General features: G+C 62.7%; 1 protein-coding gene across 1 annotated transcript; it reads left to right on the top strand.

Moving 5' to 3' along the window:
* Window positions 1-5,833: 5,833 nt before the first annotated feature.
* On the top strand, window positions 5,834-10,575 carry MNX1 (motor neuron and pancreas homeobox 1). The gene is given in 10 exon segments (XM_030297377.2): window positions 5,834-5,921; window positions 6,156-6,203; window positions 6,206-6,240; window positions 6,243-6,281; window positions 6,284-6,461; window positions 6,464-6,571; window positions 9,452-9,612; window positions 10,221-10,343; window positions 10,346-10,460; window positions 10,463-10,575. Coding segments are annotated over 10 exon segments (1,008 nt in total).
* Window positions 10,576-16,416: the final 5,841 nt, after the last annotated feature.

Raw genomic sequence — 16,416 nt, 5'->3', positions numbered from 1 at the left:
TCGGACGGGACGGTGCCACAAGGTACACTGAGGCACGGCACATCCTGCCAGTGTTGGGGCGACCCGGCAGGACAGCGGGCACTGAGGGCCAGGCCCCCCCCCCCCGCAGAGGCCACTTCAAATCTGGCCTGGGGGGACACTCACTGAGGGGCCGTTAGCTTCAGATTCCTCTTGGGCAAAACGTCCCACGGGTTCACGGGTAGGGCAGGCGGTGGGTTCTTCCACCTGAGCCGTCGGGGACGTGTGGACGGGGTGTGATGTGAGGCAGAGGCTGCTTGAAGGAAGGCGCCCTGGAAACGATGTCCTGGGCAAGTCGCCACGTCCCACTTGCACACCGAACCCCCCTCCCCGCAAGCCCACCCAAGCCTGAGATCCGCGCTCGGGTCTTGCGTGTGCACCTGTGGGAAGACGCAGGTGCAGCGTGGGCCGAGGAGAACTTGACCCCGACACCTGGGAACACCCCCTCCCCAGCTCTGGGAAATGAGAAGGAATTCATTCTCCTCTCTCTCTCTCTCTCTCTCTCTCTCTCTCTCTCTCTCTCTCACTCTCTCAGCAGCTTCTGCTACCTCAGCACTCCTAAAGAGACCAATTAGTGACGACTTCCTGCCATTATCCACCGTGGCCGTGGACGCTACCGTGCTGCTATTCGGCCAGAATTGGAGTCCGAACGCACCAAACAGTTCATGTACCAAGCAGTATCTGTTGTTATCTGCGCACCTCCCTGTACCCCCTCCCCCAGGTCAGTAGTGACAGGCCAGGCTGGGGCGGACACCGGCCCGTGTGGGTGTGATCTTCTCGGTGGCAGATTTGCTGGTGTGAACTCAACCACCCTCTCCTTCAGCGGGGTGGGGGAGGACCTCAGGCAGCACGGTCCCCGACCTGCAGCGGGGGGGTCTTTAGAAAGCGAGCCTTCGATGACTAGACACATTCTGTAAGGGAGCCAGGAAGGCTGGGCTCCTCCAAAGCAGGCGTGTGTTGTGTCCAACCCTAAAATAAGAAGGCTCCTGGGCCCAGACTCACTGCGAAGCACAGGCCGGCCGGCAGCTTGTCTGGAGAGGGGTCGGGAAGGCGGCAGCGCTCTGGAAAAGCTGACTTCGCGGGGACGCGTGTTCTCTCCCTGGTTCCTGACACAGTGTGAGTGAACCTGCGACACAATGAAATTGAAATCCTCCAGCAAAAATACAGGCTACTTCCCTGGGGAAGACTGTTGTCCCCCCAACCTGATTAAAGGGCCTGCGGGAGCTCCCCTGCTCCCCCACTTCTTGGGGGGAATTGGTTTCTCTTTGTAACGCAGAGCCCCCAACTTGTGCAATAGAGAGGCTGGAGACGCCTCCAGTGTTCCGGTCGGAAGGAAGCCTGCAGGTGGATAAGGCCTGCCTCCGCCCGCCCCGCCCCGGGACCAGCGCTTAGCCCTGCCCCCCACCTCACCCCTACCCCCAGCACCCCGACAGCCAAGCCCGTGCCTTCTCTTTGGTGTCCATGGACGCCGGGAGACTGCCCAAGGCCTGAGCGTAAAGCAGATATTTTTGCATCTGGAGGAAATTTCCAAAAATAGAGGGCCCTTGGGTTGCTGAAGTTTCAGGCATTGAAATCCTGCGGCATCCTCCTGACCTCTTAGCGAAACCCCAGCAGTGAGCCCCGCCCCGTTTGGGCCGGGTGTTTGCATCTAGGGCTGGGCCCCGTGGACAGGGTCAGACCTGTAAGGGGCCACTTGAAATCCAGGTGTAGAGGGCGAGGCCGACCAGGAGGGGCCTCCAGAAAAGGCACCGAGCGCCTCTGGCAGGCCCCACCTGGGGTTGGAGAGGCCGGTCGGCGGGGTCCCACCCTTTCCAGGCTCCTTTAAAGGCGGAGCGCCCCCGGGTCAGGAAGGCGGTCGGCAGATCAAAGGGCAGCGCTACAACGTGATACCTTTGGCCCTCGGGGCTCTGCTTGGGGGGGGGGGAGGAGGGGACACCTGTGTGGATCCGCCCCCCCCCAACCCAGCTCGCCTTCCGGTGACCCCAGCCACACACATCCCCACGCTTGGCCAACCCCGGTGCGCCCCCCCCCCACCCCGGACCCCAGGCCTGGCGCACATCCCCGCGGAGGCTCTGCGCACTGGGACTACCGGGAACTTCTGACTGCACCCTGTGCTCCAGCGCCCAGTGCCTCCGAAGGCGAGGCGGTCTTCGGGTGGATTATTCTGGACTGGGCCCACTTCACAGGGAAGAAAGCAATATGTAAATGATAACGATGCCTGCCTCCCACCCTCTGAATATGCGGGTATACGGGTTTTATTCCCAACCTCGCATGTGTTTAACTCGGAAAGTGAACAGATGTGGATTAGGAACGCTTTTTTCTTTTGCAGTTGTTGATAATAAACCACCAATTCTCCTTTCTAAGTAGTGGGAGGAGGGCGGCCCGCAGGCAGGATTCAACGTCTTAGAGGGAGGCTGTGTGGAGGCAGGGACGTCGTGCGGGCAGGGCAGGGCAGGGGCTGAGAAGGGACACGGCAGAGGACGGTGCACCGGGTAGGCCTTGGCCGATCGGAAAATCGAGGGTCCCCCCAGGTGTCGAGGGCGGCCTGCCACCCCCCGGCCGCTGGAGAGGGGAGTCACCGGGAGACTGGGTTTGGGAGTACGGCCAGACCTTTGATCTCTCGCTAGGGCCCTTCACCAGACGCAAGCCCTGCTCCAGTCTGCCCCAAACCGTCTTCAAAGCCAGCTGGGCTGGGTCCATACAGATGCTGGAGACAGGAAGAACCCCAGCGGGCTCAGCTTCACACCTCATAAACCACACAAAGCCCCCACACTTCCAAGACCTCTCCCCTCTCTCTGTCCCTCTTTCCATACAACGCACAGGAAACCTCCAATAGTATTAACTTTCAACGTTCACAGAGTATATCACTTTAAAGCCCTTTAGCCCCAGAGAGACCTAACCCTGACTTTTCTAAACAAAGAAACAGATCTATAAAATAACAGAGCACTGACATCCAGAGTCACACTGCAGTGGAGGGGTGGCCGGGACCAGGACCCAGAGCAGGCTGAGCGCCACTTGGATGCCTCCCGGGCGCCCCCGTAGGGGTGTGGGCTCCAGGGTAAACCCTGGTGAACTTTTCCTGAAGGGGGGCGGGTGCCCACCCCCGCATTCCCCGACCAGTCTGCTTTCAGGAAGTGCTCTCAGCTGGTCTCGGGGAGGACGGGCACCAGCCTGGGATTTTGAGGGGCTTAGGAGCGTGGTTACTGTAGAACAAAGAGGGGTGAAATGAATTCCTCTGGGAGTTCTCAACACCAGAATGATTTTGTTGAGGCAAATGGGGAGATTTATTGCGTATAGCCCGCACACCTGTCCTCAACTAAAACAGCCCTGGTGGTGGGTATTTCAGGGAGAAGAGAGGGCAGCAGGCTCTCCAAGATCAATCTTGGGGGAGTTTCATTAGTTTCATTCGCTCCCCTCCCCCAGCCTCCTACATCACTGCCCCCCAAGCCCAGGAGTCCTGCCCCCGCACATGGAGGAGGGGAGAGATAGAGAAAGGCGAGTCAGACTTAGAGAGGGCCACAGTCAGAGGTGGGGGCCAAGACTGCTCTCTCCTGGGGAGGCACATCGACAGCCAAGATATCGTTACTGTCCCTCCAAGGGGGAAGGGTTTCCTGCCCAGGACAGATGAGAATCTCGAGTCTCCTTCGCAAACCCTTCTCCACCGAGGGGAACGGATAGGCACGGAGAAACAGGGCTAGGGACACCGGGAGTGTTGAGGGCGGCCGGTGAGAGCTGTGTGGCCCTCTGGCAGACTCAGTCCCAAACAAATAACGGCTTGCAGGGGACAGGATTCTCAACTTCTTTGAACCTGTACTGAGTGTTCCCCTCTCTCCCTGTAAGGCAGGACTGTATTCTCATCACCCGAAGAGATACCATCCAAAGACAAGACAAACACCACATAAATGCTGTCATTTCTATTTACAAGTTACTATTGGTTTTTGCCGAGCCATGTAACACTCAGTCCCACTGCTGTCCTCCTAATTCCCAGCTAGTCTGTGTGTCTGGGAACTACCCTGTTTTAATGAAGAACAAACTCGGCTCTTGCCAAGAGAATCACCGCAGTCCACTCTTGCCAAGGCGAGAAGCTTTTTGAAGGGAAACTAAGCGATCCCTATACTTACCTTAAAAAACAAACAAACAAACAAAAAAAAAAACAGCCCTCTTGTAGCAACCTGATCTGCTAATTTTAAAGTTTACTTGCCCTGGTTTTTCCTTCCTCCTCTGCCCTTCCCACAGACCCCACCCTGTCCATCACTCCCCTCTCACCTGCTCAGGAAGCTGGCTTCCAGAATGGAACCCCCCTCCTGCATCCTCTCGCCAGCTGGGGCAAGATAACTAGGTCTAATGGAGCTATTGACCAAGCCTCGAGCTGGTGACCGCTCGACTCCCCGACCGGCATGTTGACTCTTTCGGCTGCAGAAAAGCCCTTGGAAGTGCTTTGACTGTAAATATTTGAAGTGTGTGTATGGGGGACGGAGGGGGTGGCTGTGAAGTCTGGATCCTGTCTCCGCTACCTTGCTCAGCCAGGGGGGGGGGCGAGGTTTCCGCGCGACTTCCCAGGCTGCAGGTAGCAAGAGGACAGAGGCTGCGTTTTTCCCTGCCTGGGAACGAAGCGGGGGGGTCGGGGGCACTGGCCTCCGGAGGACTCTGCGCGCCCGCGGGCTTTCCGGAGCCGGGGTGGGTGCTGCGTCCCGCACGCCCGAGGGTCGCCTTCCCAGAGAAGAGGAGCGCTGTCGCTGAGGATCCTGTCAAGGGCAGGTGGGCAAGGTCTCCCAGCGGTTCCAGGTCCTGGAGGCCGCGGGCTCGCGGATTCCGCCTACTGCGCCTCGACGGGGCAGGCACTCAAGGCGAGGACTTGCGGAAGGCACACTCACGCGCGCACACACAACACCTGAGACGCACGGGGTAGAGAAAGTTCCACCTGCAGAGGGCTGGCGGCAGGGACACGAACCGCTCCTGTGCAACCCTGGCGACCGGGAGCGGGGCTTGGGGACCCGTACGGCCTTCGCTGTGCTGCGGTCATTGTGCAAAGCAGCTAGATCTGCGAGCAACGTGGGCTCCCCGACGCAGGAGTGCACAAACTCAAGTGCGGGCGAGGAGGCGCGAGAAGACGCGGGCCACTGCTCTAGGTGACGCCGGGCCAGAACGGGACAGCGTGTCTCAGAAGCTGGACTCGGGCAGCGGGGCCCACACCCGGACCCGGGGTGCCACGCCCGCAGCCCCGCTCAGCGTTCGCGGGAGGGCGAGCGGGGTCCCTAGGCTGAGGCTCCGGGTCTGGCAAGCCCGGTCGCAGTCTCCGCCCCGCCATCGCCGCTCGGCGCCCCGGTTGTTTAGGACCCCCGCGGCGCAGGGGCGGGGCGGCAGGCGGCCGGGACGGTGACAGGTGCGCCCCTCGGCCAATGGCGGGGCCCGCGCCCCTCCCCGAGCCCCCGCCGAGCGCGCCAATCGGCGGCCGCGCTGCGCTTCAAGTGCGCGGAGGGGCGCGGGTCCCCACTACGGCGCCAGCGGCCTCGGCGCGGTCGCCCGAGGGTCCAGCGCACAGAGCCGGGCTCCCCGGCCCGGCGCGTCCGGGCACTCGCCTGCGAGTTTGTGCAAAGTGCGTGCGAGCGCGGCCCGGTGGCGGGGCCCGCACGGAGGAGGCGCCCGGACCATGGTCACCCTCGGCTGAGTTTCCGGCGGCGACTTTGATTATTGGCAAATAATCACCATAACAATACCGCACCCTGGGGCTCGCCACCACCACGCACGGGTCCGCGAGCCCGCACGCGGCCGCGCACGCCCCCGCCCGGCCTGCTCGCCCAGCCCCACACGGCCGATGGAAAAATCAAAAAATTTCCGCATCGATGCGCTGCTGGCCGTGGACCCCCCGCGAGCGGCCTCCGCGCAGACGCGCGATGGCCATGGTTCACGTCGCTCGCAGGCCGCCGCTGTCGGGACGGGGGCGGCGGCGGAGGAGGAAGGAGGAGGAGGAGGGGAGAGAGGAGGAGGGGACGAGAGGAGGGGCGAGAGGCGGCGGAAGAACAAGAGGATCAGAGAAGACAGACGGAGCCGAGAAACGAATGAAAAGAGAGAGAAACTCAGAAGCCGAGCTGGAGGGCGCGACACTGAGCGATGTTGCCAAGCCCGGTTACTGGGAGCGGGCGGCGCGGGCGGAGCGGGCGGCGGCGCGGGCGGCGCGGGCGGCGGCCCGGGGGGCCCCACCACCACGCGCACCCGGGCGCCGCGCCGCCGCCGCCGCCGCCGCAGCCGCCGCCGCCGCCGCCGCGGGGGGCTGGCGCTGGGGCTGCACCCCGGGGGCGCGCAGGGCGGCGCGGGCCTCCCCGCGCAGGCCGCGCTCTACGGCCACCCGGTCTACGGCTACTCGGCGGCGGCGGCGGCGGCCGCGCTGGCTGGCCAGCACCCGGCGCTCTCCTACTCGTACCCGCAGGTGCAGGGCGCGCACCCGCGCACCCCGCCGACCCCATCAAGCTGGGCGCCGGCACCTTCCAGCTGGACCAGTGGCTGCGCGCGTCCACCGCGGGCATGATCCTGCCCAAGATGCCCGACTTTAACTGTGAGTACCGCGCAGCCCCCGGGCCCGGAAAGGAAGCCAGGGGAAAACGGGGGGAGGGAGAGTCCTGGGACACGGTTTTCCCGCGCAGCCTCGGCCGCCGGCCGCCGCCTGCCTCTCGCTCTCCGCTGGGAGAGCGCGGTGGAAGCGCCGCGAGGCCGCCTCGGCTCCGCCCGGGGCCCGCGAAGACTCGTGCGGACGGCGCGCGGTGGGATCGGGCGGCGAGTTACTAAAATGGCCAGCGCGGGCCCTGCTTTCTCTTCCTCTCCTAACGGGAAGGGGCAGCTGGAGGTGTGAGACTCGAATCTAATGATTAACCGGCAGGCCAGAGAAGGAAGTGGTGAGGGAAGGCGAGCCGAGGAGCACCCCGAGTTAGGCTGGCCTGGGGATTGAGGCCCCCGGAGCCAGGGGCTTCTCTCCAGGGAAACGGACTTGACTTAGGTACCGCATTCTGGTTCTGGAGGGACCCCCGGTCCCTCCCAAGAGGAGAGATTCAGGAGCACAGAACAGAAATGGGCTTCAAGAGGCCAGGGCCGCGAGGCCAGGTCCCTGGCGACGCCTCTGGCCGTCTGCGGGTTGAGCCTGCCTCTGTGAGGGCGCCTGGGCCGCCGTGTGATGCCCAGGAAGCAGATGGCCCGACCCGAACCGAGCGTCGACGGTGCGCTCCTGCGGAAGGGGAGATATGTCTCTTTCAGTACCGCCATCTCGGGGACTCTGGGTAGCAGGTGCCCGCCCAGAATTGGAGGTCCCCGATACCGAGCGAACCCCTCCCCAAGGTAGGAGCAAGGGAGGGCTGGCCACCCCCACCCGGAGGAGAGCGGCTGGACTGTGGGCAGGTGGTACACCTCCAGGTGGCCTGGGCCCCCTCGTCTTTCCTGGCCCGAGGGCAGGCACACTGGGCTGGCGCTCCGGGGAGCCTCCTGTCGGCTCGCCCCACCGGGGCAGCATGCACGGGCTGCTGCATAAGACTTCACGCTTTCAGCTGCAGAAGACCCAAACAAAGGGACCCCATTGTTTCCTTCTGGGTGGATGTGTTTAGACTGGGGAGATGCAGCATAGGAGGGGAAAAAGCAGAAAAGCAAACAAAAATAAGCACTTGGCAGAATTGAGATCCCTCTGCTAGAAGCCGTGGTTGTGACTAAACAGAGAAAAGCCAGGACCCTGAGGCTGGAGAAGTCACAGCCAGGTGAGAAGATCCCTGCGTGTGCACTGTTGGCCCACAGCCCACCCCAGGCGTTTCCCAGCTCAGCTCCCACACGACCCTCATGGCCACCGAACGGCCGCCCGGCGGCCGGCCGGCGGGAAGTCAGCCCATCATGATCCCTACAGGGAAACCTCCAGCTCGACTCTTGTCTCACCTCATGTTCTGAACCTGCTTATCCCGGGTCAGCCAAACCCAGGGCACTCTTCCCGGGCCTGGTCGCCAAAGCCTCCAAACCCCTGCTCACGGAAAGCCACCCCATGGTTTCCCCTTATGATCTGCATCTCCCTCGGAGGGGGCTGCTGGCCTGCACACAGGCCTCCCCCGGGCACTGGGTCCCCTGACCACGGCGGCGGGGGGAGGGGGGCTTGTTCTCCTGGGCCTGCGTGGAACTCAAGGTCGCTCAGAAAACCGGTGAAAGCCACATCCCTTTGCCAACACCCTTCACCCATCCCTGATTCCTAATCTTGACCCAGAGGTAGCAGAGTGAAAACCCAGGCAGCTTTAAGTTGAGAACAGAAATCTGAACGCCGAGTCCTAAAGGGCAATAATGAGCCGGCCAGGATGCCGGCGTCCTGTTCTGAGGGTTCCTCTTCTGGTCGCTGGAAAACCTGTTTGGTTTCCTTAATAGGTTGTCTCTGCTGTTGGATGGCATGTCCCAAATGGTCCCTTTGGAGCCAGTGTTTTAATTAAAGTTCTAATGTATTGTCAAGTTGGGAATTGGGGCCTCATTTAACTAAAGCTGGGGGCGTGGGCCTTCCCGTAAAGCAAATTGCCCACCCCGGGGGCCTGAGCTCAGCCGCTGGACTGGCCTCTTTTCTTCCCTTCCCTTTATTGTCTAACACTTGTCAGGCTCCTGGGACATCAAGGCAGGTCGCATTTTGAGGTCACAAAATTCTCTGTGATGTAACCGTGTGAAATTATGTAAATACAGCCAAGGGACCTCCTTGAACACTGGAAAGCCGGATCCCCCCCCCCCGCCCCCTTTGCCTAGGCCTTCCATTTGCAAAATGAGACTTGTTCTGAAAAGGTTTCCAGTCTCCCTGGGCTCTGCCCCTCTGCGACCTGGGTACGGGGCTGTCGGGAAGAATTTTCAGTGGGGGAGTCTGGTGAATTCACATGTTCGGGCCCAGGATTTGGTCCTCCTCCGGCCTTCCTCCTTTTTCCTTTCCCCCTTCTCTTATGTACTTAAGGAGGTGGCAGTGGGAATCCACACCAGTCCTTTGCTGGCTGGGAAGAAACGGGACTGGTGATTCCTGGGACCTGTCTCTTTGAGCCTGGGCTGGGGGAGGACTCAGTGAGGAGTGGGAGGAGGAGTGCCCCTCCGGCCTCTGCTTCTGGCCTGTCACCTTCTTCTACACCGCCCACCGGGTGGCACAGGGCTGCTGTGTGTGAGAGACTCTCTTTAATCAGAACGCCCAGGCCCTGGGTTAAAAAATTTGGTCCCGTTAAACCCGACTTGTGTGGCTCCACCTGGCAATCCGGAGCCTGGGCTCCAGGCCCCCTCCAGGCCACACCCGCGTCCCTGGGGAGAGGGCGTCCACACTGAAGGCAGAGCGGTGACACCCTGGGCTGGTGGGCCGGGCAGCAGCCTTGCACAAGCGGCACAGGGCGCATTGGGTGGCAGTGGGGGCGGGAGGCCTGAGCCAGACTTCCAGTGTCATGCCCCTCTCTGTCCCCAGCCCAGGCGCAGTCCAACCTCCTGGGAAAGTGCCGTCGGCCCCGCACAGCCTTCACCAGCCAGCAGCTACTGGAGCTGGAACACCAGTTCAAGCTCAACAAGTACCTGTCGCGGCCCAAGCGCTTCGAGGTGGCCACCTCGCTGATGCTCACGGAGACCCAGGTACACAGCACCCCCCCCCCGACAGCTCACCGCCTGCCTTGTCACCTGTGCACCCCTGGCCCTGTGCTGGCCTGAGCACCTGGAGGCGGCGGGGGGGGGGGGGGGGGGGTTTTGGACCCTTAGGGGGCGGGTTCCTGTCCCGGGAGGGTTGGCCTCCGCTCTGCCAGGGCTCACTTACCAAGCCCAGAGGTCCGATTCAGTAGGTTGGGCTGAGACCCAGAAATCTGCATTTGAAGGACACTTCCCCCTCTTCCATTCCGAAGCAGTGGTCCCCAGGCCACATTTGAGAAATTTTATTCCAAAAAGAGAGCAGGGGATGTGTAGAGGTTTACAGATATGTCCTCTAGCTGCTCCGGTCCTATCTGGACAGTGCCAGAGCACCCCCAGAAAAAGACGGGAATCCCGAAGTCGAGGTCCCCGTCTGAGCCTCCTTGGAGCCCCCCAGCCCCACTCTGGGGGGCGCTGGTGCCTGGGGGGGGGCACCCCTTCCCCTGAAGCCCACTCCTGGGCCTTGTGAGGACCGGCGAGGTGCAGGTGCAGACAGGACTCCAGAGAGAGGACCCGTAGGGATGGAGTGGCCAGTTTCTCACGCCCTCTTGTGCCCTCAGGTGAAGATCTGGTTCCAGAACAGGCGTGGATGAAAACGCAGCAAAAAGGCCAAGGAGCAGGCGGCGCAGGAGGCTGAGAAGCAGAAGGGGGGTGGAGGCGCCAGCAAAGGTGGCCTCGGGGAGGACAAGGGGACGACGAGCTGCTGGGGCCGCCGGCTGCCGGGGACAAAAGCGGCGGACGCCGCCTGCGGGACTTGAGGGACAGTGACCCTGAGGATGACGAGGACGACGACGACGAGGACCCTTTCCCTACAGCAACGGCACGGGGGCGCACGTCTCCTCCGACTGCTCGTCCGAGGCCGATTCCCCGCCCCCGCGGCCCAACGCGCCCGGGCACCAGCCCCCGCCCCAGTAGGGGCCCCGCGCCCCAGGGCAGCCCCGCGGCCCCCCCAGGCACCAGCCCCCGCCCCAGGAGGGGCCCCGCTCCCCAGGGCAGCCCCGCGGGCCCCCGCCTTGAGGCCGCGCATCCTGGGGCAGGTTCGGGCGCCGTGCCTGCCTGCTCTCCAAGGGACCGAGAGAGAGAGAGAGAGAGAGAGAGAGAGAGAGAGAGAGAGAGAGGGAGGTCCGGCGGGTGCACCCTTGAACTCCTGTCCTTTTTAATTTAATTTGGTTAGTGTTGGGGGTGCTGTTTGTCAGACGACCTGAGCGCCACCAGGGGAAGGCCCCCACTCCTCCCCACTCCTCCCCACTCCTCCCACTTCCTGAATGGAGAAGGCCGGGACCTCTACAGTGTTGGACGACCTGGAAAACTTGAGTATTGAAAAAGGGAAACTGTTTTGTGCTTACCTATCTGGGGGGAACTTTATGTCACGAGCTTTCAAACTGCTGGAAATCTCAAAACTGTACTGTCTTTATTTTTGTACATTGTATTTATATATATATAAAGAAACGACTACTTATGCATGCTAAATTATTATTTAGCTTCTCCCATCGCCCACGATGGAATGTAAAATAAATTGGTTTTTTACTGGATGAGAGCGCAGATCTTTGGGGGGGTGAGTTAGGAAAGCGGACTTTACTATTTTTGTTGTTGAAATGAGGGGTTGGGTGTTATTCCACCGACCGAAGGTGCAAATCAGACTTGCAAACCGGTGGGAGGAGCACCTCCCTCTGCGGGCGGGGCGGGGCACGGTCCCGGGGCTGGGGAGTCGCAGGTGCGACAGGTTGGTGAAAATACCTGCGACCAGGCGTCCGCCTGTCCGGATGCGGGGGATCCCAGGAGGGGAACGGGACTCGGTGGGTTTACTTTCCTATCAGCTCGAGGATCTCGCGGCACCGGCGCTCCAGGAGTGGAGACGCACCATTCGGACGTTTCGGCAGATAAGCCTTACCACGACTGGACGATTTCACCGGCAGGCCTTTGGGGTCCGTGTGGCCCTGGGCCCCCGGGTTGCCTCGCGTAACCCCGGGCTCGTTCCGGGGCCTGCCTCCCGCAGAACCTTCTGGGTCCGGCCGGAAACGGTTTTCTGGGATCCGTGCAGACGTCCGCGGCGACAGCGGCGGCGACAGGATCGCTTGGCGCCGGGTCTGCGACGGCTCCGGGTCAGTAAACCTTGCGGCTTGCGCCCTCGGTCACCGGCCGGGCCCGCCGCCATGTGCCGCACACATGCCCCCTGCACCTGCGCCCGCCGCGCCGGCCCGGTGGCCCCTCCCGGGCCCGGAGGAAACAGGCGACAGGGCCCGCCCCGCGTGCCCTCCCCCGTCCTTCTGTGGCTCGCGCGGCCTCACTCGCCGCCGGGCGCGCGGGGAGCGCCCCTCCCCCTCCCGCTGATAAATGAGTTCAGGAGGGCCTGGCGTTTCATTTGGGTGATTACCGCGGGCCAGCGGGGCCACTCCTCTGCCTCAGGGCCGGGGTGAGATTAATATCCTCTCTGGCAGCTCATTATCACCCCGGGCTCGTTCCATAAAATGCAACGTCAGCCGAGGCCGGGCGCGGCGCTGCCGGAGCCGGGAGGGAGCAGCTGCGGGCAGGGCGCGGGCCTCGGCCGCCTCGGGGTCCAAAGGTGCTTCTGGGGACCGGGGACTGGGTTTGCAAGCGGTGCGGAAGCCAGAGGGCCCCGAGGAAAGGGGGTGGGGAAATTGGACAGGGGTGGGGGAGGGAGAGAAGGGAAAGAAATGCCTTTTGGGGGTTAAAAAAGCCCCCACAAAACCTCCGCAATCTGTGGATCTGGCGTCTTCATTCCTAACACGCTGGTGAGGTTCAGCCCGCAGCGATCTCTTCCCCGGCTGGCGGGCTTCGGCCTGGGGGGGGGGGGCCCCGCGCGCGGGGCTGAGCCCCCCGCGCCCGGGGTCGGTCCGCCCCCCCCACGCGACCCGGGCAGGAGGGGCGCTGGAGGCGGGCGCGCCCCGTGACCCCGCCCTTGCCCCCCGGCGGAGCGGCCCGGCCCGGGCGGGGGACTCGTCGGCGGGGAGGCCCGGCCACGGCCCCGGCGTCTCCAGCCAGCTGCCTAATCGCGGCGGAATTTATCTCGCTAATAAATTTAATGATCAATTCGTTCTTGTCAGCTCTTCCCCAAATCAATTATAGCAAATTTAAATATAATCACTGGCTCATCCTCACCCACTCGGGGCACCGCGAACAATTCGTTCCGCCTGATCAACGGCCGGCGGGCCCTGCTCCGCCCGCCTCGCGGGGCGCGCCCCCCACCCCGCTGACCGCGCGAGGCGGGGGAGAGACTCGCCAGCCCCCCGCCCAGGACCCCGTTTCCAGGACCCGCAGCCCAGGCGGAGACGAGAGCATTGGCTTCAGACAAGCCGGGCTTATGGCGCTGGCCTCCCGGCTTTCCACGGGGGCGAGGGCGCGCCGCGCAGGTCCTGGAACCCCGGGCCCGGGCCCCGCGAGGCCTCCACCCAAAGCGGACCCCGCTCCTCCGGGAACCCCAGCCCGACCCCCTGCGGGCGAGGGCCCATCGTGCGCCCGCTTCTCTCCACCCTCGTGGAGAAAAGGGGCATCTGCCCTGGCCAGCGTCTCCAGCCTGCACGACAGGATGCGGATAACCTCCTTTTTTGTGACAAAGAAACCGACGTACACGTATCCTCCCGGGACGGCCCTCGGGTCTCTTGTCCACAGCAGAGCTCTGGCCCAGGGTCCCAGGCCCCTACAGAAGCTTTCACAGCGGGAGCCTGACGAGTGCAGAATGTACTAGAACCTAGACGAACTAGGCCTGCTCCTTCGGAGGGGCGCCTTCCGCAGCCCATCCCCGGACGGGGGTCAGCTCGGCAGGAGCAGCTTCCAAGACTTTGTAGGACACCAAAAGCACCCACAACAAAAGCAAAAATAGACAAGTGGGAGTACGTCAAACTTTAAAACTTTTGCACAGCAGAGGAAACGGTCCACAGAATGAAAAGACAACCTAGGGACGGGAGAAGATGCTTGTAAACCACATGTCTGATAGGGGCTACTATTCCAAGATGTAAAGAACTCACACAGCTCAACGACAACACAAATATGAACCCACTTAAAAACAGGCAAAGGACTCGAATAGAGATTTCTCTGACGTAGACGGACAAGTGGTCCGCAGCACACGGAAAGGTGCTCAACACCACTCGTCACTGGGGGAGCACGCATCAAGACCATGGTGAGATACTCCCTCACACCCACTGGGACGACAGGTATAAAAACAGACCCAGAAAATAACAAGTGTTGGCGATGGCGTGGAGAAGTCGGAGCCTGAGCACACTGTTAAATAGCACAGCCGCCCTGGAAAGCAGTATGCAGCTTCCTCAAAAACAAAACGAAAACAACAAAACACAACAACCCTGGAATTACCACCTGACCCAGCAGCAACCTTATTCCTGGTTGTGTGTCCAAGAGACGGAAAACCGCGTCTGGAAGAGAGAATTTGCACACTCGTGACCATTGCAGAGCCACTCACGATAACCAAGATGTGGAAGAGGGACAGAGGAAGGAAACGGAACACGTGCACACACACTAGAATATTACTCAGCCTCTACAAAGAAGCAAAGCCTGTCACCTGCCACATGGCTGAACCTTGACGACGTTGTGTGCACGCGATAAGCCACTCACAAATTCTCCCTGTATTGGAATCTAAATCAAACTCTTAGAGTGGTGGGGCGTGGGGGGTGCTAGGAGGAAGGGGAAAGTGAGTTTTTCAGTGGGTACAGGCTTTCAGTTTTGCAAGATGGAGAGATTCTAGGGATCTTTTGCCCACCACAGGTAACAGTAGGGAGCTGACGCTGGCGATGGTTAAAACGAAGACAGGCCCGCCTTCCCCCCCCCCCACCCCGTGCCCTCCGTCCCCTCTAAAGACAGGGCTCACTTGCTGTGGAAAATCCAAGGCACAGAGAGGGCGAGCCCCTGGACCCGCCCCCCCCACCCCTGCGCTGTGCGCCCCAGGCCCGGGAGCTCCAAGCGGCTTCCACGGAGCACCTCCGGGTTTGCGGGTTAACTCGGCCCTGCCGCCGCCCCTGCGCCCCCTGCCCCCAGGCCGGGGCGGAGACTGCGCCCCCAGGGTGGGGGGGGGGGGCCCGCAGGGAGGGGGCAGGGCGGGCTGCCGGGAGGGGAGGTGGGGGCGTGCTCCCCGCAAAGGCGCGCGCCCCCCCACCCCGTATCAAAGTCCCGCGGTGCATTGTGTCTCCCTCAATAAAACTAATCCCACGGGAGGTGTGACCTGCAGCGGGGACCTGCACCGGTCCAGACTACAAGGGCAAATATGTTTTTCAGATTTGGTTTTTATGGTCGGATTAAAGTTTATTTTCCGTAATAGGGCACCTAATAAAACCCATAAAGCCGGGTCGGGCCTCCAGCTGGTGGCCTCGTTTAACACTTTCACTTCGTAAATCACCTTACTACGCGCCAGGTGTGTCCCAAACTGGACGCCGACGAGAAACGCCCCTCCCCCCACAAATGCCAGCGACGGGGCAGGGGGGCCGGGGGCAGAGACCGGGCGTCGTGGGGAGGGGGTCGAGGAGTAGGGGGGCCGGAGGGGCGGGGCCGGTGGAGCGAAGCCGGTCTCCCCCCCCCCCCCACCCCCCCCGCCGCCCCCGCGCCGACCCCGCGCACCTGCCGCCCCCCAGGTGTGCACACGGTGCCGGACAATGTGCGGCTGCCGGGCCATTGTCCGGCCACGCTCGGGCGGGACAAAGGGTGCCCCCTCCCCGGGCGGCCTCGGCCGGGGGGCGGGGCGGCGGGCGCGGTTTACCCAGCTGGGGGGAGGAACAAAGGCCCGCCGCCTTATCTCGGCGGGGGCGGGGTCAGGCCGGGGGCGCGGGGGCGCGGGGGGCGGGCGGCCCAGGGGGTCGCTGCCGCCCGGGGCTGGGAGAGGGGCGCCGGGGGTGGGGGTGGGGGGCCGCTGGGAACCGGGACCTTCCGAGCGCACGAAGCGCCTGCGCTTAGGGCGCCAAGTCGGGCGGTTTTCACTGCGAGGCCTCTGGTCTTCCCGCGGTTCTTGTGCCATTCCCGGTCGCCCTAACCCTCCCTCTCCTTCCGTCCGGCCCTGAAGTTTCCTGTTCTGCTGAGAAGTTAGACCTAGAAAAAGGGAAAACTAGAATATGGGTCGTCTGGGGGAGGGGGCCACAGAGGGCAGAGGGGCGGCCCCCGTCCTCCGAAGCCGGTCCTGCGCCCCCGGCAGGTGGCGGGGCTCTCGGGGGGGCGTCCTCGGCAGCCCGGGGCGGGGGACGGGTGGGGGTGGGGGGCTCAGCTGCCTCCTGCAAACCCGCGTCCGGCCAGAGGCCCCCACCAGCTGGTGGCTCTGCTCGGTGCAGCAGAGGCCAGCGCCGCGACAGGAAACTCGCGGTTTACTTTTTAAAATAGACAAATCTGTGAAGGAAACGCGGATTGGTTTTCTTCCCGGGTCTGCAACCCGTTCTTCGCGCCTTTCATCGCCCCGGTGGATTTACCTGCTGATGACTCTTTTCCAAGGGGTGTCACCAGAGCCCCCGGATTAGGTGCCTGTGTGACACTGCGGCCTTTCTGTCCACAAACTCGATAACAATAGCCACCTCGGTGCTTCACGCAACCAGACTTTCCAGAAACCTCCGAGCCGCCAGACGCCGCTCCAGGCACCGAGGTGCCCTGGCGCATACGCCAGCCCCGAACCTCCATCCACCTGGAGTGACGCTGTAGCGGGAAGAGAAGGACCAGTAGGAAACCGTGGGAACACACACCGCGCAGCCGAGAGGGGCGTGAAGACATGAGGTCATACCCGAGCTGGTACATCATTGTAAAGTAAGGCCA

The sequence above is a fragment of the Lynx canadensis genome, chromosome A2 (assembly GCF_007474595.2).
Source record: "Lynx canadensis isolate LIC74 chromosome A2, mLynCan4.pri.v2, whole genome shotgun sequence".
Lineage (NCBI taxonomy): Eukaryota > Metazoa > Chordata > Mammalia > Carnivora > Felidae > Lynx > Lynx canadensis.
The sequence above is the reverse complement of the archived record's forward strand: the minus strand, read 5'-3'. Positions and strand labels throughout refer to the sequence as shown.